Here is a 23,976-nt window from a genome sequence, read left to right as displayed (position 1 = left end):
TCTATTTAATCTATATTTATAAAATCTTTTAAGTTTATTCTTTATTAATTTATTTAATTTGTATTAATTTTATTTTATTACAAAAATATTCTTGAATAATTATTGGAGATAGAAGATAAAAAAATATAATTATAAAAAATGGTGTTAAAATTTAAATATGACTATATATATACTTCTCAAAATTATTTTTTCTTTGTACTTTTTTTCTTTATTTGTCTTGTTAGTTTACTATTATGTTATTGTTTTAATTTATAGAGTAAAGTATCGCTTTTGTCCCTAACGTTTGAGATAAGTTCCAAAGTTGTCCCTAACGTTTTAAATGTTCTATTTAAGTTTCTAACGTTTCAAAATTAATTCAATGTTGTCCTATCGTTAGGGATCACGTTAACAGAATTGACGGCGTGACAAAATTGAGACGATTTTGAAACGTTAGGGAGTTAAATAGAACGAAAACGTTGGGACAAAAACGATACATAAAAATAAATTTTAATTTAATTTTATCTTTCAATAATATCAATTTTTTACTGTACATAGTATTCAATTATTTTTTAATTACATCTAAGTAAATTATACTTAATCACATTATTTTTATTTTAAATAAATTTATTTTTTATAATTTTAAAGAATTTTGATACATTAGAGACAAAAGATATAATTTATATTTTATTGTATATATATTATTTTTTTCTTTTCTGCAAATTTATATACTAGTCATTCTATAAATATTTCATGATAAGTAAACATCTTTAAGAGTAAAATTATAAAAAAAATAATTTATTTAGAATGAAAGTAATATGATTAAGTGTAATTTACTTAAATGTGATTAAAAAATAATTGAATACTATGTATAGTAAAAAATTGATATTATTGAAAGATAAAATTAAAATTTATTTTTATGTATCGTTTTTGTCCCCAGCGTTTTCGTCCTATTTAAGTCCCTACCGTTTCAAACTCGTCTCAATTTTGTCCCGCCGTCAATTCTGTTAACGGATCCCTAACGGCAGGACAACATTGAATCAATTTTAAAGCGTTAGGAATTTAAATAGGACGATTGAAATGTTAGGTACAACTTTAGAACTTATCCTAAACGTTAAATATAACAACGATACTTTACTCTAAATTATAATATGAAATTAAGTGTTGTCTTTTTTAAAAGCAATATTCAAATTATATTCTCTTATTAAGTTGTTTTAGTTCTTTTGTATTTTTAAATTTGTTAATTTTTTTTATATATTCCTTGTTACTTATTAGTATATCCATATACATGACTATGAGAGATTATAGGGTGTCAATAATTTTTAGTATTTTTTTATTATTTAATCAGTATAATTATTAATTTATTTTTAATAAATAAATTTTATTAATTTATGTATATAAATTTTAAAAAATATAAATACAAATGGTATTAATTTATGTGTGCAAAATTCTAATAAATAAGAGAAGAATACTCTAATTTTAGTTATTTTATTTATAATTATGCTATTGTATAATGTAACATGCTGATTTTATTAATTATATATAAAATTTTAATATAGGTTATATCTTTTTAATAATTATGAAAATATATTTATAAAATAAATAATATATCTTTAATAATTATTTAAAAACATCTATACAACAAACATCATATCTATATATATGAGAAATGATAATACCACTCTCAAATTAATAAGTAATAACACTATTTTTTTTAATTATACTTTTTTATTTTATCTTCTTTCAAATATATCTCCGATAATTATTCAAGAATATTTATATAATAAAATAAAATTAATACAAATGAAATAAATTAATAAATAATAAAATTAGAAAATTTTAAAAATATGAATTGAATATATTTTTTTGTACATAACATGAATATCTATCCTAATTATACTTAATTTTGTCTTTATTAAAAATTCATTTAACTTTATCCGTATTAATTTCTTAATATATTCAATTACTTTTTTGTAATAATATTAAAATGTAAAATAATTATTTTCAAATTTATATGAAAATCAAAATAATTTAATTCTATATTATAATAAAAATATTGAGTTGTTTCATCATTTATCCGTGTAGCTAATATTTTTTCATAAAAAAATTTTATTTCATGGCACCACACAAAATTTCGAGCCAATTTCCATTGAAAACAACAAAAATGTAATTAAAAGGCCTAATATTATATCAGCTATTCAGCTTAACTTACATACAAGCCAATAAAGTACTTTTAAACAGTTACTTTTCAACCGGCTTGGGCAAACAACGAAATTTTGAACCATTATAAACTGACCAAAGTATGAATCGGTTGCATGGTCAGCATGAGTTCTTGTAGGTGCTGTCTACATTAAGAATTTTCCATCAATCTAAGCCATTTTTATTTTTTAAAGTATATCTTAAAGGTCCAAAATAGTGGAATCAAATGTTCCGATCAAATACAACGGAACACCTGAACATCTTTCCTATACTATATATAAATTCATTTGAAAAATATATGTTAAGATAAAATTGGACACGTTAGATATTTAGATGTGTTTAAATATGTCTGAAAAAGTATTTTTTATTTTTTATTAAAATATAGTTAGACATATTAAAAATACATATCAAACAAATATTAATAAGTATGTTTTCAAAATGTATCTGACACAGAGACATGACAACTCAAGGAAAGTGAAATTAAGAGTGGAATTTATTTTAAAATACCCCAAGTGATTTTAAAGTGGATCAAATGTAACAATGGAAATTAAAGATGATTTTGTGATTGTTGTAACGATATGATTGCATGAAGGACCATAAGAGTGAGTCAACTAGTGACTCGGTGACAGTGGTCACGACACCAATTTCCACACGCATTATCACATAACACAGCAAATAGTGATAATACTCTTTTTGTGCTTCTCTTGGTGTTACCGACAGCATAAATTTCATCACATGATTCTGTCTCTGACTGACTCACACTTGCACGCATTAGAGTAAGAGACATGGTGAATAATGTGATGAAAGAGGCACAAGGGAAGATGATTCTTGATTCAGCATGGGTTGCAGCAAGGTCCACTGAGGTTCAATTCAGTGGCATTCAGCTCACCACAACCAACCCTCCTTCCACCGCTGCCCCAACTTCCCCACCATGGATGCATGCTCTTGTTCCCGGAACGTAATCCCTCTTTCTCTTTCTGTTTTCTTTATTACACTGAATTATCTTAAGACCCAAAAAGAAAAGATAGAGATAAGAGTCAGAGACAAGAAAAGTTATGTTTTTGTCTTTGTTTCCATTTCACTATCTTTAGTCTTATGCTACCTTTAACAACGAGATAGTAGTTAACTCTTTTAGTAGCTTTACTTGCCATTATATTCTGCACATTTGTTAGAATGAGATAGGTATTTTGAATAAACAAATAGATACAAATTTGTAGCTTTTAGTAACATTTTTCCAGTTCTAACTTAACAAATGCAGCCTTATTATTTTAGCTGCAATGATCCATGCACACGCTTTTTGTTTCTTTGATACTCTCTTCGTTCCTCGTTATCGGATTCTGTTGGAGTTACAGATAAAAAGGAACAGAGTTCTCTGTTGAAACCTGCTTCCTTGTGAAAGTTTTGAGTTTTGAACATGATTTGAGAATTAAATTGAATTGGTTTAAGTGAGTTTCATTCATTTTCCATTTTCTTTCTTGTGACAGTGTTTTGGGAACCTTGGTGAAGAATAAAGTTGTGCCTGATCCTTTCTATGGACTTGGAAATGAGGCAATCTTGGATATTGCTGATTCTGGAAGAGACTATTACACTTTCTGGTTCTTTACAACCTTTCAATGCAAGCTGGTAGGGATTCTCCTCTCTCATATGATGCAATTTCAAAAGTTTGAAACAGTATCATGATATATAATTTTATTATTCAAGTTGGACTTTGGTGTAAGGCCTTTTCCCCATCATAGCATATAGACTCCAAATTCTAACCGAATTCAGTTTATCATTTTCTTGGTTGAGCCTTTTGCAGTCAGTTAACCAGAAGTGTGATCTGAACTTCCGCGGAATCAATTACTCTGCTGATGTATATCTAAATGGGCACAAACTGGTTCTCCTAAAAGGAATGTTTAGGAGGCATTCTCTTGATGTCACTGGTATTCTCAATCCGGATGGCAGTAACTTGCTTGCTGTTCTAGTTCACCCACCGGATCATCCGGGGACAATTCCTCCTCAGGGGGGACAAGGTGGCGACCATGAGGTCAAAGATTAAATTACTGGATTTAATCCATTGAAATTTTCCCTCTCAATTGCTTAACTTTTCTATTATGTGATATTAATTCTATTTTGTTGATTTTTATAGATAGGAAAAGATGTAGCCACACAGTATGTTGAAGGTTGGGACTGGATAGCTCCTATAAGGTAAAGTTGATGTTGCTTTTAATTTGATTATCTGAAATTCGAAGAGTTTCTGGAGTATCTAAAGCTAATGCAAGAGTTAATTTGATTGCAGAGATAGGAACACTGGAATATGGGATGAAGTTTCCATTTCTATTACTGGGGTGAGTTTTAAGGAATGATTTAAGTTCCTTGCAAACTTCTTTTTCTTTTTTTTTTTCCCAATAATTTTGTGATCCATATAAAGCACATGCCTTTTAAAAAGAAAATGTATTTTAGCTTTCCAAACTTTCAGTAAATCATCAGAGTTGATTTGTTAAGCTTGTTTCCAAGCATTCCGTTATAATTTAATTATTTGATAAATATGATCATGCATATTTGCATTTTTATTTTTAATACAGTTCCATAGTACTTCTAGCTGCTCTTTGATAGGATGATTCTGGTGTCTATATTTGGCGCAGCCGGTAAAAATAACCGATCCCCACTTGGTGTCCTCATTTTTTGACAATTATAAGAGAGTATATCTACATGCCACAACTGAGGTGGAAAACAGAAGCTCCTCAGCTGCTCAGTGTTCTTTGAAAATTCAAGTGACAACAGAACTCGAGGGGAGTGTTCAATTGGTGGAGAAGCTTCAAACTCAAATGCTATCAGTTCCTCCAAAATCTCGAGTGCAATTTACTTTTCCTGAGGTCAGTGACTGCAATCATTCTCCCTGGGAAAATGCTCAATCTACAGCTTTGTTGTTTCTGGTTTAACCTTTTGAAACATGAAGAACTTAATCCTTAATCATGACATCTTTTTTCAAGAACTTTGTTACTTTGAGTTAGCTTTCCATTTTCATAACTTATTTGTTATGTTGTCTATGTTACTCACTTAGTTCTTTCTAATTTTTTTTTCTCCCTATGTTGATAAAAAAAATGTGATCCTTGGTTGATTTCTAACCTACTTTTAGTATTGATCCAATTAAGTTGGGTAACTTGAAGTTTCGCTGCTTCTATTCAAGTGTTAATGGTCTGTAATGGCAGCTCTTCTTCTACAAGCCCAATTTATGGTGGCCAAATGGAATGGGAAAGCAAAATTTGTACGACGTTGTTATTAGCATTGATGTTGAAGGATTTGGTGAGTCTGATACATGGAGCCATCTCTTCGGATTCCGCAAAATTGAAAGCCATATTGATGATGCTACCGGTGGAAGGTATGGTAAAATTTCCAGTATTTCTTTAGTAGCACATACCATTTTTTTAGTAGAATTCCAAACTTAAAATTGTATTCAGATTTTGCATGATATGTTTTGTTGCATGTTTATTATATCATAGGTTGTTCAAGGTCAACGGAGAACCAATTTTCATCCGAGGCGGTAACTGGATCTTGTCTGACGGGCTACTACGACTTTCAAAGAAGCGGTATGAGACGGATATCAAATTTCATGCGGATATGAATTTTAACATGATTCGTTGCTGGGGTGGTGGACTGGCTGAAAGGCCAGAATTTTATCATTATTGTGACTATTATGGCATTCTGGTAAGATTGGTTTTTGCTCATTGTGTTGCTTTATCATTCTTTCTCCTTGGTTTATTTGTGTCCTTTTTTATTGGTATAGTTTTTTCGGAGATCTCAATAGTTTGTTTGTAATTAAGTTCTTATATTGTTGTCATGATACAGGAAGTAGTAGCTTTATATTTGATGATATTAATGATTTGACTCTTGCAGGTATGGCAAGAGTTCTGGATTACTGGGGATGTTGACGGGCGCGGCATTCCAGTGTCAAACCCAAATGGTCCGCTAGACCATGATCTTTTCTTGTTTTGTGCAAGAGACACAATCAAACTTTTAAGAAATCATGCTAGTCTTGCACTTTGGGTTGGTGGAAATGAACAGATTCCACCAAAAGATATAAATGCTGCTCTGAAAAGTGATCTGAAACTTCATCCATTTTTTAAGCATGTAAATGAAAATGGAAAACCTGGAGCAGTTGAATTGACCCCATCATCTGCCACGACGAATTCATCAGGGGACCCTAGCCAGTATCTTGATGGCACTCGCATTTATATAGAAGGATCATTATGGGATGGATTTGCAGATGGGGAGGGGAACTTTACTGACGGACCATATGAAATTCAAAACCCTGAAGATTTTTTCAAGGATAGTTTCTACAAATATGGATTCAACCCGGAGGTCGGTTCCGTAGGAATGCCAGTTGCTGCTACCATAAGAGCCACAATGCCTCCAGAAGGATGGCAGATACCATTATTTAATGAACTTTCCAATGGTTATGTAGAAGAAGTTCCAAATCCCATTTGGAAATACCATAAATACATTCCATACTCAAAACCAACCATGGTTCATGATCAGATTCAGCTCTATGGTATAGCGAAGGATCTTGATGATTTTTGTTTCAAGGTATGAGAAACTTTTATCTGGTAGCCACTCATTCATGTTGAGTTTTCCATGATATTATCTTTGTTGTGCAGTTGCGGGGTGTGTTTTTTTTTTTCTAACTGATCTTTTCAGGCTCAACTTGTAAACTACATACAATACAGAGCTCTTCTTGAGGGATGGACTTCTCGCATGTGGCGCAAGTATACAGGTGTGTTGATTTGGAAAACACAAAATCCTTGGACTGGTCTGAGAGGTCAATTTTATGATCATCTTCTCGACCAAACAGCTGGATTCTATGGCTGTCGATGCGCTGCAGAGCCAATTCATGTACAGCTTAATCTAGATACATATTTTATAGAAGTAAGTATCTAAGAGACTATGACTAAAGTTGTTCTTTCAATAAGATGAGAAAGAAAATAACACATTATTAACAAAACAAAAGACTCCCTTGTCTCTTGATTGAAAATTGAGATAGGAAGCAAATGGGAGCAAGCTAAAAGGATATATCTGCAAATCATCAAGATTTTCCAGTTCTGAAGAGTTTCTGGAAGGTCTTGCTTTAATTTTTCTTTTATTTTTCTTCTTAAAACAGGCTGTTAATACTACATCAGAGAGATTGTCTAATATGGCTATTGAAGCTTCAGTGTGGGATCTAGATGGAATGTGTCCATACTACAAAGTTCACGAAAGCTTTACCATGCTACCTAAAACAGTAACACCTATTTTCGAGATGGACTATCCCAAGTTGGAAAACGCAAAGCCGGTCTACTTTCTTCTGCTCAAACTCTACGACAAATCGGATAACAGAGTTTTATCAAGAAACTTATATTGGCTGCACCTTCCTGGTGGAGACTACAAACTACTGGAGCCATATAGGAAGAAGAAAATACCACTCAAGATAACATCAGAGATTTTTGTTAAAGGATCCACTTATAGATTTAAAATGCATGTGGAAAACATATCTAAAGGACCAAACACCGAAAACAGTTCAACAGAACATGAACTGGGTTGGTTTAAGAGATTACACAGATGCATTGGTGGTAAAAATAATGGTTTGAAGGTATCTGAAATTAAGGGAAATGGTATAGGTGTTGCTTTCTTTCTTCAGTTTTCTGTGCATTCTTCAAATAAGGACCACAAGGAGGGAGAAGACACAAGAATTCTCCCTGTTCATTACTCAGATAACTATTTTTCATTGGTTCCAGGAGAGGCCATGACTGTTAAAATTTGCTTTGAGGTCCCTGAGGGTGTCACTCCTAGAATTACTCTGCAGGGCTGGAATTACAGTGAAGGACACACTGTACTTGAAGCTCTATGAGGATGTCGCAGAGAAACACTGTGAAATTGATCAACTGTGTATATATTACCATTAATAAATGCATTTGAAATTCAGAACTAAACAAGCCCCCTTCTCTCTCTCTACATTTGAAAATTCATCTTTTCCCATTTTTTGTTTTAGATAATAGTCATAATATCATTACAAGGTTGAAATATAATCATACTATTAATGTATGTACTTTCCCCCCCCCCCCCCCCCCCCCTTAATGGCATATCATTTATATACTTGTTTATGTAGCACTGTAGCATATTATACAAGCTGTAATGTTATTTTAATATGAATTTTGAAGTGATCACACAAATTGACATGAGCCACAATTTAAGGTCGGGACGCAACAATGATGAGAAAATGTATTAAAAGATCATCATATCGCCTTCATGAACCTATTAATTGAAGAAAAGATGCTTGCTGCTTTTCCAAATAAACTTTGACCTTGTCCTGACTTCTGTTCATCCTCGCCAAATAAAATCTGGACCACATAAAGGCCAATGGACTATCATATTGATATATGGGATTAAATTTCATCCATAATCAATGTAAAAGTTTATACTGATATCTAATCACATGTGTGTTTGTAATAGAAGGGCACCACCTGTGTTAAATGCTTTTACTAATGTAATAATTCATGATTGACTTTTTGCTAAAACCCTGCTTATACTCGCAGGTCACACTGCATTGGAATTGAATTCTTTGTATATCACTGCACAGAAAAACTCTTATTAAGAAACTTCTGGTTTTGTATTATTTAATGCATGCATAACATCTTTTGGTTCAGGTTTTTATTTTATTTTTTCACTATGAATTATTCACCATCATTTGCTTGTCCTTCCTCTTTCCAATAATTTATGCTTCTCCGAATCTCCCTCTATTTTATATAGAAAGTGGTTGTATCCATAAGATCTGGCAATTTAATCTGGAACTAAAGCTACTAACCTCAAGATCTGCATAATCAGGACGGTTGATGAATTCCTTGGCAAGCAAATATCTGTCTGGCCTATCTTTGTCATCACTGAACACTTTCCACATTCTGAGTGTGATCAAAACACGACAGGAATCAAACAGCAGATCAATGTGGTTAACCAAACAATTTAACATATTGCCTACAGCATGAAATTTGACCAAATTTGAATAAACAAAAATGACCGTGAAACATATGAGGGAAAAAAGATATTGATTATTGAACCACATCTAGCAAAACAAGTGGACCAAATAATCCACTTTTACGGTGGTCTAAGGTAGTCTGGGTTTGGGTAAGAGCAATATGCAATTTTTTAAATGTGATAGTTCTTATGAGAGGGAACAGAAGAGCCTACCCTGGATAACACCTGAAGATTGCACCGAATGGCATTGGGCGCATGTGATAAACTGTTGTAAAAGTGCTGCACAAAAATTGATCAGAGTTTAGTCTTCTGATAGTGTCAGAATAAGCCAATTCTTCAAAATAAAGCGCATGAAAAAAGACTTTTATATAGTAAATTACTTGGTTGAAGATAAACATAACATTTAATAATGCTAGCTACTCTGATTTTTTACTTCAAGCTTCGTTAGAAATGTTAGCTTGGCCCGCCAAAAATTACTATCACCAGAAAAACATTTAAAAAAAACATGTTCATGTTTCCCTGTGATTAGGTGATATTATAATGAAAATCCTCTACTTATAAAAGTATTCATTTAACTCCATAATATTTAGGGTATACTAATATCACACTAGACATGCTTGTATTTTGTAAAATATGACTCTAATCTCCCTTATAAACACGACACTGACTTCCCTAGAGGTGAGGTTAGTGTTGGAGGGACAAGTTGTAATATCATCTAAACTCGGGAGAGGTCATGCAATTTACACGATATTATTTCTCCCAATAAGTTTGTATCTCGGGAGAGGTCATGTAATTTACACAATATTATTTCTCCCAACAAGTTTAAGATACAAAGTAAACCAAAATAGCTCAGAACCATACCTTAGAAAGTAGCGCCTTAATCTCCGGACATTGATACCAACACCAACATCCTCACTAATCAGGCGTGGATTCCACATGATAAGGGGTCTCACCTACCAATGTGCGAGTAGTTTGTATGAAACATATATGTGCACAAAAACGCAAAAGAATGACATCAGTAATAAAACAGGAGAATTCAGTGCAGGGATGTACTGGATCACTTGAGAGATTGGATGCGATTCTCTCCACACTTTCTAACATCTGATAATCAGGAACAACCATAACCACAATCTCATCGTCACTCTCTATAGGCTTCCGGTCACTTAAGCTGGATATACAGAAGAGCGGAATGTGAGATATATGCAGCATGACTATAAGTACAGAGGAAAACTTAAATTCTACAAATAGAAATGTAACTGAACAATCATCAAGCCTTAAGTGAAATACAAAAGAATCAAATGGTTACAAAAACTACACTACCTAACTATGCTGCTGGGGTGAAAAGCAAAATAAATCATAGAGCGTTAATTGATGTGATGGCAGTTACCTTGCAAATCTAAACTGAGCATCCTTCCACCGGTATTTAAGAAGAGCAGCTGCGCCAGCATCTGGAAATATGGCTTTAACTCTCTATCAATCAAACTCATAAACTTAGCAACAAGTTTACAGTGTATAAAATAGATTCATTAAGGTTTAGTTACTCGGCCGTCAATCCTTATAGTTTCACTGAATTTTCAATTAGGTCCCTATATTTTTTCTTTTCAATAGATCCATATATCATATCAGATTTTATAACCAAGTCTCTACCGTAAATTAGAACTAATAGAATATTCTGTTAAACAAAACGGAATATTCAGTCAAGTATTAGGCATATTCGTTTTGTTTAATGGAATATTCTGTTAATTCCAACGTTTTTGTCACATTAGGGATTTAATTACAAAATCTGATATGGTATAGGGGGCTAACTGAAAATTCAATGAAATTATAGGGATTGACAGAATAATTAAACCATTCATTAAAACACAAATCGCAAAACCTTATTGAATTTGAATCATCATAATCACAAAAGCATGCGTAAGTTTAAGTATTCGTCAGCATCTATTTTGTGAATCCTTATGTCATGCAGAAATCAGTCAAAGCACAACTATCGCTCTATTGAAACATTATGTCAATGAATTTTATTGCATTTTCTAATACGTGTAGTTTACTTCAATTAGTGGAACGAAATGTAACTATGGCTATATCTGTGAGTTATTTAATTTTTCTCTTCATAACCAAGAACTACGGGTCTAGAACAATTCATGATAAATCAAATGACATATTAGTAATCTTCTTATTAAAAATAAAACTATGGACTAAGTAGGAGTATAAGTTGGATGCTAAAGAACGCATAAATACATTTGCACATGTAGCAGCAGAGAAAGCATTAATGTTGGACATAACTCACAGGTGTCAATAATGTAGGTTACATCAAAAGAAACCAATTTAACTTACATGGACATAACAAAATAACGGATCATATATACAAGTATTTCTAAGATATTGAATAGAAAATGGCATTTAAAATTCAGCAAATTCTTCACACATTTCAATTACACTAACCTGACATTCTGTTTCTGCAATAAGTGTATCCAAGAAAATCCTTGACAACTCCCAGAGCTCTACCTGTGCACCTTCATCATCTAAAAATTGCAGTTGGGGGATTAAGAGTTCAACCTGTGAGCAAGTTAAAAATAGTTAGTTCAAGAAAAATGAGGTGCTAAAGGAACTCAAAAGAACAAACTAAGCCACCCATTAACCTGCCTTTGCTTAAAAAAATCTCAGTTACATGAGACACAAAATGATAAAAATTTGAATGCCAATCTCAAAAAAAGAATAAAACTAGCACTATCATAGTCTTTTTTAATTTAAACATGTTAAATAAATTTATGAAGTTGATCTTAAACAAGATTTTCAGTACAATTAATCAAAGTCAAAACACCAGGATTCACCCAAGAATATCCACAAAGAAGCATTGTTCTATCTTCTATAAATGAAACTACACCTAAAAAAAAAGATCTGCGACAAATATCCAATTGATTACAGCAAGTAGTACCACAAAATTGAAAGCATAAAATATAAAAAAATTAATAAGGACATGAAATTTTGGCACATACTATGGCTCTCATCCCTCCTGAAGAGACAAACAATGCAGCTGCCTCACTTGATTGTCGCACCGCACCCGCCAAATCTGAAGGCAAACAACTAAAAACACAAAAGTTGAGTTAACATCTTCCAGACACACATTATCACAATTTAGACCAAACTCCAAGGCTAATAAACGCATCATCATCTCGATAAATTCATATTTGGACTTCACCAAAAAATTGTTTAATTAACAGCATAAACTTTCAGCAACAAACGATCATTTACATAAACGAACTGAAGATAAAGCACTATTGAAAACATAAATATAAACACTATCCAATACAATGTTTCATGGCTTACAATTTACAAAAAGCTACGATAACACATAAATTGGAAAAGGAAAGTAATATTAAATATAAATTAATCAAATTAATTAATTAAGAAAGGTAACGCTAAAAGGTGGTCGAAATAGAAGTACCTGTCATCTTCTTCCTTATCGCGATCAAGATAAGGTTCTGGTTCTGGACTCTGAGGCGTGTCTGTGTCTAGGGGAGTTTCACCTTGGAATTTATCAAACTTGGCAAGGATTCTAGTGGAGGTGGCACGGTGGAGGGTGTAGCGGTGAAAAAGGGAAGAAGAAGAAGCAGATAAGGGAAAAGAAAAACGAGTGGCTGTGGATGAAGCTGAAGCTGCGAGGGTTGAAGGAATGTAGGTATAGTGGAAGTTGCAGGTTATAGTTGATGAAGCCATTTTAGTTTGTTGACTGTTAGTTACTCTGTTCCAACATCCAAGGCCATGGAATGGATCATCATCATTCACATTCCATAATCTTACACAAGTGCGTCTCGCTCTCACCGCTCTCACAGTTCCACTTCAAAGTTGAAAAAAAAAAAAAAATAGAACATGAAATATAAAAAGAGATTTAATATTTCTTTATTTTCTCAATTTTTTTTAATTTGTGTCCATCTAAAGGCGACTCTTGATAGTGAGCGTTGGATCGATAATTTCGGATCAGTTAGTCCAAGTTACCGCGTGATAAGGCACCCACAGATCTAGTTACTCTAGCCTCTCTTTGACACGATTGCACCACAAGTCTCTCCGGTAAATGCCTCGTAGCTTCCTCCAAATTAAACTTGACAGTCTTATCACCCACCTCAAAAGAATATGTACCAATGAAGGTATCCAACTTGAACTTTGAGGTCTTCAAAAAGGGCCTACCAAACAATATAGATGAAGGTTTCCCATTATCAATTGGAGGCATCTCAAGAATATAAAAGTCCACAAAAAAAAACCAAATTCTTGATCCTCACAAGTACATCCTCTGTTATTCCGACCACAGTAATCACACTTTTATCGGCCAAAAAAAACTTCGCAATTGACCTTTTCAATGGGACCAAATTCAACCTTACAAACACCGAAAGAGGCATGATGCTAACTTATGCACCTAAGTCACACATGCAATCATAAAAGCAACTCCACCAATCCAACAAGAAACTAAGTATGGTCCCGGATCACTACATTTCTCCGGAATGGAGTTCATCAATGAAGATATAGAGCTACCCAAAGACTAAGTTTTAAGCTCACCAATTCTATCCTTATGTGTGCATAAATCTTTTAAGAACTTGGCATATTTGAAAATTTGTTGAATAACATCAAGGAGTGGAATTGTTACCTCAACTTTTTTGAAAACTTGCAACATACTGAGGTCAAATTCTAGAGACTTTTTAGCTTTCTTAACCATAGAAGAAAATGGAACGGGGATGGACTCATCCATCACGGCCTTCCTCTTAGGCTCCTTGAGGTTCAACTCTTCTTCTTCTTGCCTTGTTTCTTCCTCATCATCTACCTCTTGTGCCTCAACAACTACCTCTTCATCAGGAATATCCTCCACGGTCTTGGAAATCACTTCCTCCAACAGGATTCTAAACCTTAAGGTGATGGCATTAAGGCTACCTTTTGGGTTAGAAAGGGGTTGAGAAGAAAGTCTAGTGGAACTAAAAGCTTAGGAGGTGTTTATTGTGTTAGTAAGAGAGGGCAAAGATATTCTAGATAGCATCTCGATTATGGAGGTCATCATGGTTTCTTGTGTCTCCACCATAGACCGGATTCTCTCTTTCTCTTGGAGGAATGGACGGAGGAAATCCTTAATAGATGGTTGGTTGGAAGAAGAAAAAGGTTGGTTGGTTAGAGCTTGTTGTCTTTTATGGGGTGGTTGGTATCTTTGGTTGTTGGGTTGATTTTATTGTTGATGTTGGAATGGTTGATTGTGGAGAGTTTGATTGCCTTGGTAAGAGTGGTTGTTAAATGATGGTTGAGGAGAGGATTGGTAACTTTGTTAGTGTTGAGAAGGAAGGTTGGGTGGCCCTTGGTTCCACCTTTGGTTGTAGTTGTTCCCATAAAAGTTATCCCGCCACTCTTGATTGTAATTGTTACCATGAGACTATGAGCCTTGATTTTGAGGGTGGTAGGAAGAATGGTTGTTATAAGGGTTAGCTACTGTAAGAGTATAATCTCCTTGAACTTGAGGGCATTAATCGGTATAGTGTGAAGTGCAATAACACACACAACACACCCTAGGAGGTCCCTCAATTCGTAAGACGTGGGGTGGAGCTTGAATAACTTTAATGGATGAAGATGATTTTTTCCCTTGATGAATTTTCTTGAGAAGAGTAGCCATCTCCCCAAGCACCTTGGTCATCAGCCCAATGTCTCCTAGTAATAGAGCATACCACTTGGAAATCCCTCAAGTGTCTAATAGGATCTTGGCCTAGCAACCCATGGTACTTAGGCAACAAATTAATCAGACTATTCTTCAATTCAAAGTTTGCATCCAAGTTAGGGTACCGTGCTTAAAGTGGTTGAAAGATAAGATTAGGTGCTCCTTGCTCATGCAATGTAATCCTGCGAGGCTCAGTGATGAGCGAATAATTTATACGCTTTTTGTCATTATTTTGAGTATGTTTTTAGTATATTTTAGTTAGTTTTTATTATATTTTTATTAGTTTTTAGTTAAAATTCACTTTTCTTGACTTTACTATGAGTTTGTGTGTTTTTCTGTGATTTCAGGTATTTTCTGGCTGAAATTGAGGGTCCTGAGCAAAAATCTGATTTAGAGGCTGAAAAGGACTGCAGATGCTGTTGGATTCTGACCTCCCTGCACTCAAAGTAGATTTTCTGGAGCTACAGAAGCCCAATTGGCGCGTTCTCAATGGCATTGGAAAGTAGACATCCTGGGCTTTCCAGCAATGTATAATAGTTCATACTTTGCCTGAGATTTGATGGCCCAAACCGGCATTGCAAATCAGCTTCAGAATTCCCAGCGTTTAACGCTGGAACTGGCATAAAAATTGGAGTTAAACGCCCAAACTAGTATAAAAGCTGGCGTTTAACTCCAGGAAGAGTCTCTACACGAAAATGCTTCAATGCTCAGCCCAAGCACACACCAAGTGGGCCCGAAAGTGGATTTTTCTGTCATTTACTCAATTCTGTAAACCCTAGGTTACTAGTTCACTATTAATAGAATCTTTTGACATTGTATCTAGACCTCATGACACTTTACACGTTTCTCATTGTATCTTCTACGGCATGAGTCTCTAAACCCCATGGTTGGGGGTGAGGAGCTCTGCTGTGTCTTGATGGATTAATGCAATTACTACTGTTTTTCATTCAATCATGCTTGCCTCCATTCTAAGATATCACTTGTTCCTAAACCTGATGAATGTGATGATCCGTGACACTCATCATCGTTCTCAACTATGAACGTGTGCCTAACAACCACCTCCGTTCTACCTTAGATTGAGTAGATATCTCTTGGATTCCTTAATCAGAATCTTCGTGGTATAAGCTAGAATCGATGGCGGCATTCAAGAGAATCCGGAAGGTCTAAACCTTGTCTGTGGTATTCTGAGTAGGATTCAATGATTGAATGACTGTGACGAGCTTCAAACTCGCGATTGTGGGGCGTTAGTGACAGACGCAAAAGAATCACTGGATTCTATTCCGACATGATCGAGAACCGACAGCTGAATAGCCGTGCCGTGACAGGGTGCGTTGAACATTTTCACTGAGAGGAGGGGAGGTAGCCATTGACAACGGTGAAACCCCACATACAGCTTGCCATGGAAGGAGCCTTGCGTGTTTGAAGAAGAAGACAGTAGGAAAGCAGAGGTTCAGAAGATAGAGCATCTCCAAAACCTCAACCTGTTCCCCATTACTGCAAAACAAGTACTTATTTCATGATCTTTTGCTTTTCACAATCAATCCTGATAATTTTTGATATCCTGACTAAGAGTTACAAGATAACCATAGCTTGCTTCAAGCCGACAATCTCCGTGGGATCGACCCTTACTCACGTAAGGTATTACTTGGACGACCCAGTGCACTTGCTGGTTAGTTGTGCGGGATTGCAAAAGTGTTATTGCAATTTCGTGCACCAAGTTTTTGGCGCCGTTGCCAGGGATTGTTCGAGTTTGGACAACTGACGGTCTATCTTGTTGCTTAGATTAGGACTGTTTTATTTTTGGTTTAGAGTCTTTTATTTGAGTGTAATTTCATATTTTAAGTTTGGTGTCAATTGCATGCTTCTGTTTTTCTTTTAATTTTCGAATTTGCATGTCCTTAGTCCCTTTTTGATCTTTAAAAATTCTAAGTTTGGTGTCTTCTTTGTGTTTTTCTTTAGGTTTTCGAAAATTCATGTTTGATTTTCTGAAAAATTTTAAGTTTGGTGTCTCTTTGTTGTTTTTATCTTTCCTCTTTTCAAAAAAATATATATACATATATATCTTGATTACTATTCACATCAATTCCCTCTTCTCCATTATGGACATAAGTGGGAATAAACAGTCCAAAAGGACTCTGGGGTCATATGCTAACCCCATTACAGCTGCATATGGGAGTAGCATCTGTATACCCCCCATCAAAGCAAGCAGCTTTGAGCTAAACCCTCAACTCATTATCATGGTGCAGCAAAATTGCCAGTATTCCGGTCTTCCACAGGAAGAACCTACTGAGTTTCTGGCACAATTCTTACAACTTACTGGCACAGTACATGATAAAGAGGTGGATCAGGATGTCTACAGATTATTACTATTTCCATTTGCTGTAAAAGATCAAGCTAAGAGGTGGTTGAATAACCAACCTACAGCAAGCATAAAGACATGGAAACAGCTATCAGACAAATTCCTGAATCAATTTTACCCTCCAAAAAGGATGACACAGCTAAGGCTGGACATCCAAGGCTTTAAACAAGAGGATAATGAATCCCTTTATAATGCCTGGGAGAGGTATAGAGGTATGCTAAGAAAATGCCCCTCTGAAATGTTTTCAGAGTGGGTACAGTTAGACATTTTCTACTATGGGCTTACAGAAAAAGCTCAGATGTCTCTAGACCACTCAGCTGGTGGATCTATACATATGAGGAAAACGATTGAGGAAGCTCAAGAGCATATAGATACTGTTGCTAGAAATCAACATTTGTACTCTAGCAATGAACCCTCTACACAAAAAGAAGTTATGGCATTAGCCACTGATCCTAATCCTCAAGAACAGATGGTTGAGCTTAATCAACAATTACACCTGATGACAAAATAGTTAGCAGAATTTAAAGAAATGCTCCAAGAGACTAGAATTGCTAACAAGAACATAGAATTACAGTTGAATCAGGCAAAACAGCAGCTGTCTAAATAGATAACAGAAGAATGCCAAGCAGTTCAACTGAGGAGTGGGAAGACATTGAATAACACTACTCAAAGTAGCAAAAAGTCAATAAAGGAACAATTGACAGAGGATAGCCAAACCACTATCCAAAATCCCTCTGAGGACAGTAAAAGCCCAGAGAGGAATACTATTGGCGTTTAAACGCCAGAAAAGGGGGGAAAGCTGGCGTTAAACGCCCATTCCCTGCCCAATTCTGGCGTTCAAACGCCAGAAAAGGGGGAAAAGATGGCGTTAAACGCCCATTTTCCACCCAATCCTGGCGTTCAAACGCAAAAGGGGAACCAGACACCTGAGAGTGCTGATAGTAACCCCTCTAAAAAGGCTTCTCCAACCACTTCTGTAAAAAATAAACCTGCAGCAACCAAGGTTGAAGAATATAAAGCCAAGATGCCTTATCCTCAGAAACTCCGCCAAGCGGAACAGGATAAGCAATTTGCCCGCTTTGCAGACTATCTAAGGACTCTTGAAATAAAGATTCCATTTGCAGAGGCACTTGAGCAAATACCTTCTTATGCTAAATTCATGAAGGAAATCTTAAGCCATAAGAAGGATTGGAGAGAAACTGAAAAAGTATTTCTCACTGAAGAATGCAGTGCAGTCATTCTGAAAAGCTTACCAGAAAAGCTTCAAGATCCAGGAAGCTTTATGATACCATGCACATTAGAAGGTGCTTGCACCAAGATAGCCATGTGTGATCTTGGAGCAAGCATCAATCTAATACCTGCATCTACTATCAGAAAGCTTGGGTTGACTGAAGAAGTCAAACCAACCCGGATATGCCTCCAACTTGCTGATGGCTCCATTAAATATCCATCAAGCATAATTGAGGACATGATTGTCAAGGTTGGGCCATTTGCCTTTCCAACTGACTTTGTAGTGCTGGAAATGGAGGAGCACAAGAGTGCAACTCTCATTCTAGGAAGACCTTTCCTAGCAACTGGACGAACTCTCATTGATGTACAAAAAGGGGAAGTAACCCTGAGAGTCAATGAGGATGAGTTCAAGTTGAATGCTGTAAAAGCTATGCAGCATCCAGACACACCAAATGACTGCATAGGCGCTGACATTATTGACTCTTTAGTGGAAGAGGTCAATATGACTGAAAGTTTAGAATCAGAGCTTGAGGACATCTTCAAGGATGCTCAGCCTGATCAGGAAGAGCCAGAGGAAACAAAAGAATTTTTGAAAATTCCTCAAGAGGAGGATAAGCCTCCCAAATCTGAACTCAAACCACTACCACCATCCCTGAAGTATGCATTTCTGGGAGAAGGTGACACTTTTCCAGTGATTATAAGCTCTGCTTTAAGTCCACAGGAAGAGGAAGCACTTATTCAAGTGCTAAGGACACACAAGACAGCTCTTGGGTGGTCCATAAGTGATCTTAAGAGCATTAGCCCAGCAAGATGCATGCACAAGATCCTATTGGAGGATAATGCCAAACCAGTGGTCCAACCACAAAGGCGACTAAATCCAGCCATGAAGGAGGTGGTGCAGAAAGAGGTCACTAAATTACTAGAGGCTGGGATTATTTATCCTATTTCTGATAGCCCCTGGGTGAGCCCTGTCCAAGTTGTCCCCAAGAAGGGAGGCATGACAGTAGTTCATAATGAAAAAAATGAACTGGTTCCTACAAGAACAGTCACAGGGTGGCGCATGTGTATTGACTACAGAAGGCTCAATACAGCCACCAAAAAGGATCATTTTCCTTTACCATTCATAGACAAAATGCTAGAAAGACTAGCTGGTCATGACTATTACTGCTTTTTGGATGGCTATTCAGGCTACAATCAGATTGCAGTAGATCCTCAGGACCAAGAGAAAACAGCATTCACTTGCCCTTCTAGTGTGTTTGCCTACAGAAGGATGCCTTTTGGTCTGTGTAATGCTCTTGCAACCTTTCAGAGATGCATGCTATCCATCTTCTCTGATATGGTGGAGAAATTCCTGGAAGTCTTCATGGATGACTTCTCAGTATATGGAGACTCATTCAGCTCCTGTCTTAACCACTTAGCACTTGTCCTGAAAAGGTGCCAAGAGACTAACCTGGTTTTAAACTGGGAAAAATGTCACTTTATGGTGACTGAAGGAATTGTCCTTGGGCACAAAATTTCAAGCAGGGGTATAGAGGTGGATAAGGCAAAGGTAGAGGTAATTGAAAAATTACCACCACCTGCCAATGTTAAGGCAATTAGAAGCTTTCTGGGGCATGCAGGATTCTACAGAAGGTTTATAAAGGATTTTTCGAAAATTGCAAAACCTCTGAGTAACCTGTTGGCTGCTGACACACCATTTGTGTTTGACACACAGTGTTTGCAGGCATTTGAGACCCTGAAAGCTAAGCTGGTCACAGCACCAGTCATCTCTGCACCAGACTGGACATTACCATTCGAATTAATGTGTGATGCCAGTGACCATGCCATTGGTGTAGTGTTGGGACAGAGGCATAACAAGCTTCTGCACGTCATTTATTATGCCAGCCGTGTTCTAAATGACGCACAGAAAAATTACACAACCACAGAAAAAGAGTTACTTGTAGTGGTCTATGCTATTGACAAGTTTAGATCCTATCTAGTAGGATCAAAGGTGATTGTGTACACTGACCATGCTGCTCTTAAGTACTTACTTACAAAGCAGGATTCAAAACCCAGGCTCATAAGATGGGTGTTGCTTCTGCAAGAGTTTGATATAGAAATAAGAGACAGAAAAGGGACAGAGAACCAAGTAGCTGATCATCTGTCCCGAATAGAACCAGTAGTTGGGGCGTCCCTCCCTTCTACTGAGATCTCTGAGACCTTCCCAGATGAGCAACTCTTTGCCATTCAGGAAGCTCCATGGTTTGCAGATATTGCAAATTATAAAGCTGTGAGGTTCATACCCCAGGAGTACAGTAGAGTGCAAAGAAAGAAATTAATTTCAGATGCCAAATACTGCCTATGGGATGAACCATATCTCTTTAAGAGATGTGCAGACGGAATAATCCACAGATGTGTACCCAGAGAGGAAGCACAAAGAATCCTGTGGCATTACCATGGATCACAATATGGAGGACACTTTGGAGGAGAGCGAACAGCAACCAAGGTCCTCCAATGCGGATTCTACTGGCCTACTCTCTACAGAGATGCCCGAGAGTTTGTGCGTAACTGTGACAGTTGCCAAAGAGCTGGCAACTTGCCTCAAGGTTACGCAACGCCTCAGCAAGGGATCTTAGAGATTGAATTGTTTGATGTATGGGGAATTGACTTCATGGGTCCCTTCCCACCATCATACTCAAACACTTATATTCTAGTGGCAGTAGACTATGTATCTAAATGGGTGGAAGCAATTGCCACACCCAATAATGATACCAAAACCGTGCTGAAATTCCTCCAGAAACAAATCTTCAGCAGGTTTGGTGTTCCCAGAGTACTGATCAGTGATTGAGGCACCCATTTCTGCAATAAACAACTGTACTCTGCTATGGTTAGATATAGAATTAGCCACAAAGTAGCAACTCCATATCACCCACAGACAAATGGGCAAGCTGAGGTCTCTAACAGAGAGCTCAAAAGAATCCTGGAACGGACTGTTATTGCCCGTAGAAAGGATTGGGCAAATAGCTTGGACGATGCTCTGTGGGCATACAGAACAGCATACAAGACTCCTATAGGAACCTCTCCATACCAACTGGTGTATGGGAAGGCCTGTCATCTGCCCGTGGAACTGGAACATAAAGCCTACTGGGCAACCAGATTCCTAAACATGGATGCTAAGTTAGCTGGTGAAAAAAGATTGCTCCAGCTAAATGAGCTAGAGGAATTCAGACTCAATGCCTTTGAAAATGCAAAAATTTATAAGGAAAAGGCAAAGAAGTGACATGACAAGAAATTGTCATCCAGAGTCTTTGAGCCAGGACAAAAAGTCCTGCTCTTCAACTCTAGGCTCAGATTATTCCCAGGAAAGCTTAAGTCCCGCTGGAGGGGTCCGTATGTGATTACAGGAGTATCACCATATGGATATGTTGAGCTTCAGGATACTGATTCTGACAAGAAGTTCATTGTTAATGGACAGAGGATCAAGCATTATCTTGAAAGCAATTTTGAGCAAGAATGCTCAAAACTGAGACTTGAGTGATCTCCAGTGAAGGTCCAGCTAAAGACAATAAAGAAGCGCTTGCTGGGAGGCAACCCAGTGATTAGAAGGGTATCTGTTCTGTCTAATCAAGATTTAATACATATTCTTAAAGGGCAATTATCAAATTTGAAGGAATTCACAGAGTTACAGAAGGATTCAGTGCGAAAAGCAGAGAAAAAGAGCTTACTGGCGAAAAAACGCCAGTAAGGGGTACTTTGGGCGTTAAACGCCAGAATGGGCACCATTCTGGGCGTTTAACGCCAGTAATTGTGCCATTTTGGGCATTAAACACCAGAATGGGCACCATTCTGGGCGTTTAACGCCAGGTGTGCAACATCCTGGGCGTTTAGCAAAATTCCCAGTGATAAAGGGATTTCTGGCGTTTAACGCCAGCCAAGATACCTGGCTGGGCGTTAAACGCCCAAATAGGACACCAAATGGGCGTTAAACGCCAGAATGGATACCATTCTGGGCGTTTAACGCCAGAAAGGCAGGGGGAGGAGATTTTGTTCCCACTTCAAATTTTTTCAAACTTTCTTGTTTTAACCCATATCTTTTTACATAAACACATTACAAACTTTCATCATTAACCTTCCAATTTCAAAAGTTAGAATCTTCTTCAAATCTATTTCAAATCCTTTCCTAGACTCTTTCAAAAAACTCAATTATCTCTTCAAATTTTTTCCATATCTTCTCAAATCTCCTTCAAATTTTCGAAAATCTCTCCTCCTCTCCTATTTAAACACGTTCGGCCACCCTCCTTCCCCACACCATTCGAATTTGCTCTCCTCTTCTCTCCCCTCTTTGCCTTCTTTTGCTTGAGGACAAGCAAACCTCTAAGTTTGGTGTGCTTTCCGTGATCACTAGGCCAAGATTTATCAAGATCATGGCTCCTAGAGAAAAACAAACCAATTCAAGAGGTAAGAAAGAGAATAATCCAAAGGATGTTTGGAGTCAAGAGAAGTTCTTAACCAAAGAACATGCAGACCATTATCACAAAATAATGGGTCTGAGGTCAGTGATCCCGGAAGTCAAATTCAATCTGAAAGAAGATGAATATCCGGAGATCCAAGAGAAAATTCGAAACAGAGGATGGGAAGTTCTAACCAACCCTAAGACAAAGGTTGGAAGGAACATGGTTCAGGAATTCTACTCAAATCTGTGGCTGACAGATAAGCAGAGAATGACTGGAACTGCTTTTCATACCTACAGAACCATGGTCAGAGGGAGAATTATTTACTTCCATCTGGACAAAATAAGAGAGGTCTTCAAATTGCCTCAACTGCAAGATGATCCTGAATCCTTTAATAGGAGGATGGTGAGAGCAGATAAAGGGTTGGATCAAGTTCTAGAGGACATATGCCTCCCTGGAACTAAATGGATAACCAATTCAAAAGGTGTCCCAAACCAACTCAAGAGGGGAGACGTCAAACCAATTGCAAGAGGTTGGCTAGACTTTATTGGGCGCTCCATATTGCCCACTAACAACCGTTCTGAGGTCACCATCAAGAGAGCAGTGATGATTCATTGCATTATGCTTGGAAAAGAAGTGAAGGTTCATCATCTGATTGCTTGTGAGATCTACACAATTGCAAATAAGAATTCCACTGAAGCCAAACTGGCTTACCCAAGCTTGATCTCCTTGCTCTGTAAAGAGGCTGGGGTGAAGATGGGAGTAGATGAATTCATACCCATTGAACATCCAATCACCAAGAAGTCAATGGAAGGACAAATGCAAGACAATTCTATCAAAAAGAGGGCACAGGAGTTCCTCCCTGAATTTCCTGAAATTGACTACTGGGCCAACCTAGAAGCATCTATCACCAAGTTGCAAGAAACTATGGAGCAACTTAAGGAAGAACAGCAGAATCAGAACTGCATGCTCTGCAAATTGCTGAAGGAACAAGAGAAGCAAGGGCATGAACTTCAAGAGATAAAACGCCAAAAGCTCTCCCCTCAAGTGGAGGGAGCATCTACTTCTCAAAATCAAGGTTGTTGAGTCCTAACTCTGTGATAATCTCTATC

The 23,976-nt window shown here is 36.6% G+C and overlaps 2 protein-coding genes across 3 annotated transcripts; one reads left to right on the top strand and one right to left on the bottom strand.

The window, feature by feature from the left end:
* The first annotated feature begins 2,821 nt into the window (after window positions 1–2,821).
* Window positions 2,822–8,219, top strand: LOC130948828 (mannosylglycoprotein endo-beta-mannosidase-like). The gene is made up of 11 exons (XM_057877700.1): window positions 2,822–3,133; window positions 3,660–3,798; window positions 3,974–4,201; window positions 4,304–4,362; window positions 4,454–4,502; window positions 4,800–5,030; window positions 5,367–5,536; window positions 5,658–5,862; window positions 6,052–6,741; window positions 6,853–7,080; window positions 7,313–8,219. The coding sequence occupies exons 1-11, from the start codon at window positions 2,961–2,963 to the stop codon at window positions 8,036–8,038; spliced, it is 2,898 nt and encodes a 965-aa protein (XP_057733683.1). The 5' UTR covers window positions 2,822–2,960; the 3' UTR covers window positions 8,039–8,219.
* A 31-nt stretch (window positions 8,220–8,250) lies between these two features.
* LOC130948829 (uncharacterized) lies at window positions 8,251–13,021 on the bottom strand. Of its 2 annotated transcripts, XR_009073279.1 has the most exons (10): window positions 12,605–13,021; window positions 12,156–12,243; window positions 11,602–11,715; window positions 10,547–10,629; window positions 10,213–10,327; window positions 10,021–10,112; window positions 9,373–9,438; window positions 8,993–9,086; window positions 8,652–8,759; window positions 8,441–8,528 (listed from the first exon to the last, which is right to left on the bottom strand). XR_009073279.1 is itself a non-coding variant. In XM_057877701.1 (9 exons), exons 1-9 carry the CDS (start codon window positions 12,874–12,876, stop codon window positions 8,424–8,426), a joined length of 1,029 nt encoding a protein of 342 aa, XP_057733684.1. In that variant the 5' UTR covers window positions 12,877–13,020; the 3' UTR covers window positions 8,251–8,423. The 2 variants fall into 2 exon arrangements, 1 of the variants encoding a protein (XP_057733684.1); XM_057877701.1 differs by lacking the exon at window positions 8,652–8,759 and having other exon boundaries at window positions 8,251–8,528; window positions 12,605–13,020.
* Window positions 13,022–23,976: the final 10,955 nt, after the last annotated feature.

This window comes from Arachis stenosperma, chromosome 9 (assembly GCF_014773155.1).
Source record: "Arachis stenosperma cultivar V10309 chromosome 9, arast.V10309.gnm1.PFL2, whole genome shotgun sequence".
Lineage (NCBI taxonomy): Eukaryota > Viridiplantae > Streptophyta > Magnoliopsida > Fabales > Fabaceae > Arachis > Arachis stenosperma.
This window is presented reverse-complemented; position numbering and strand designations above follow the sequence as displayed.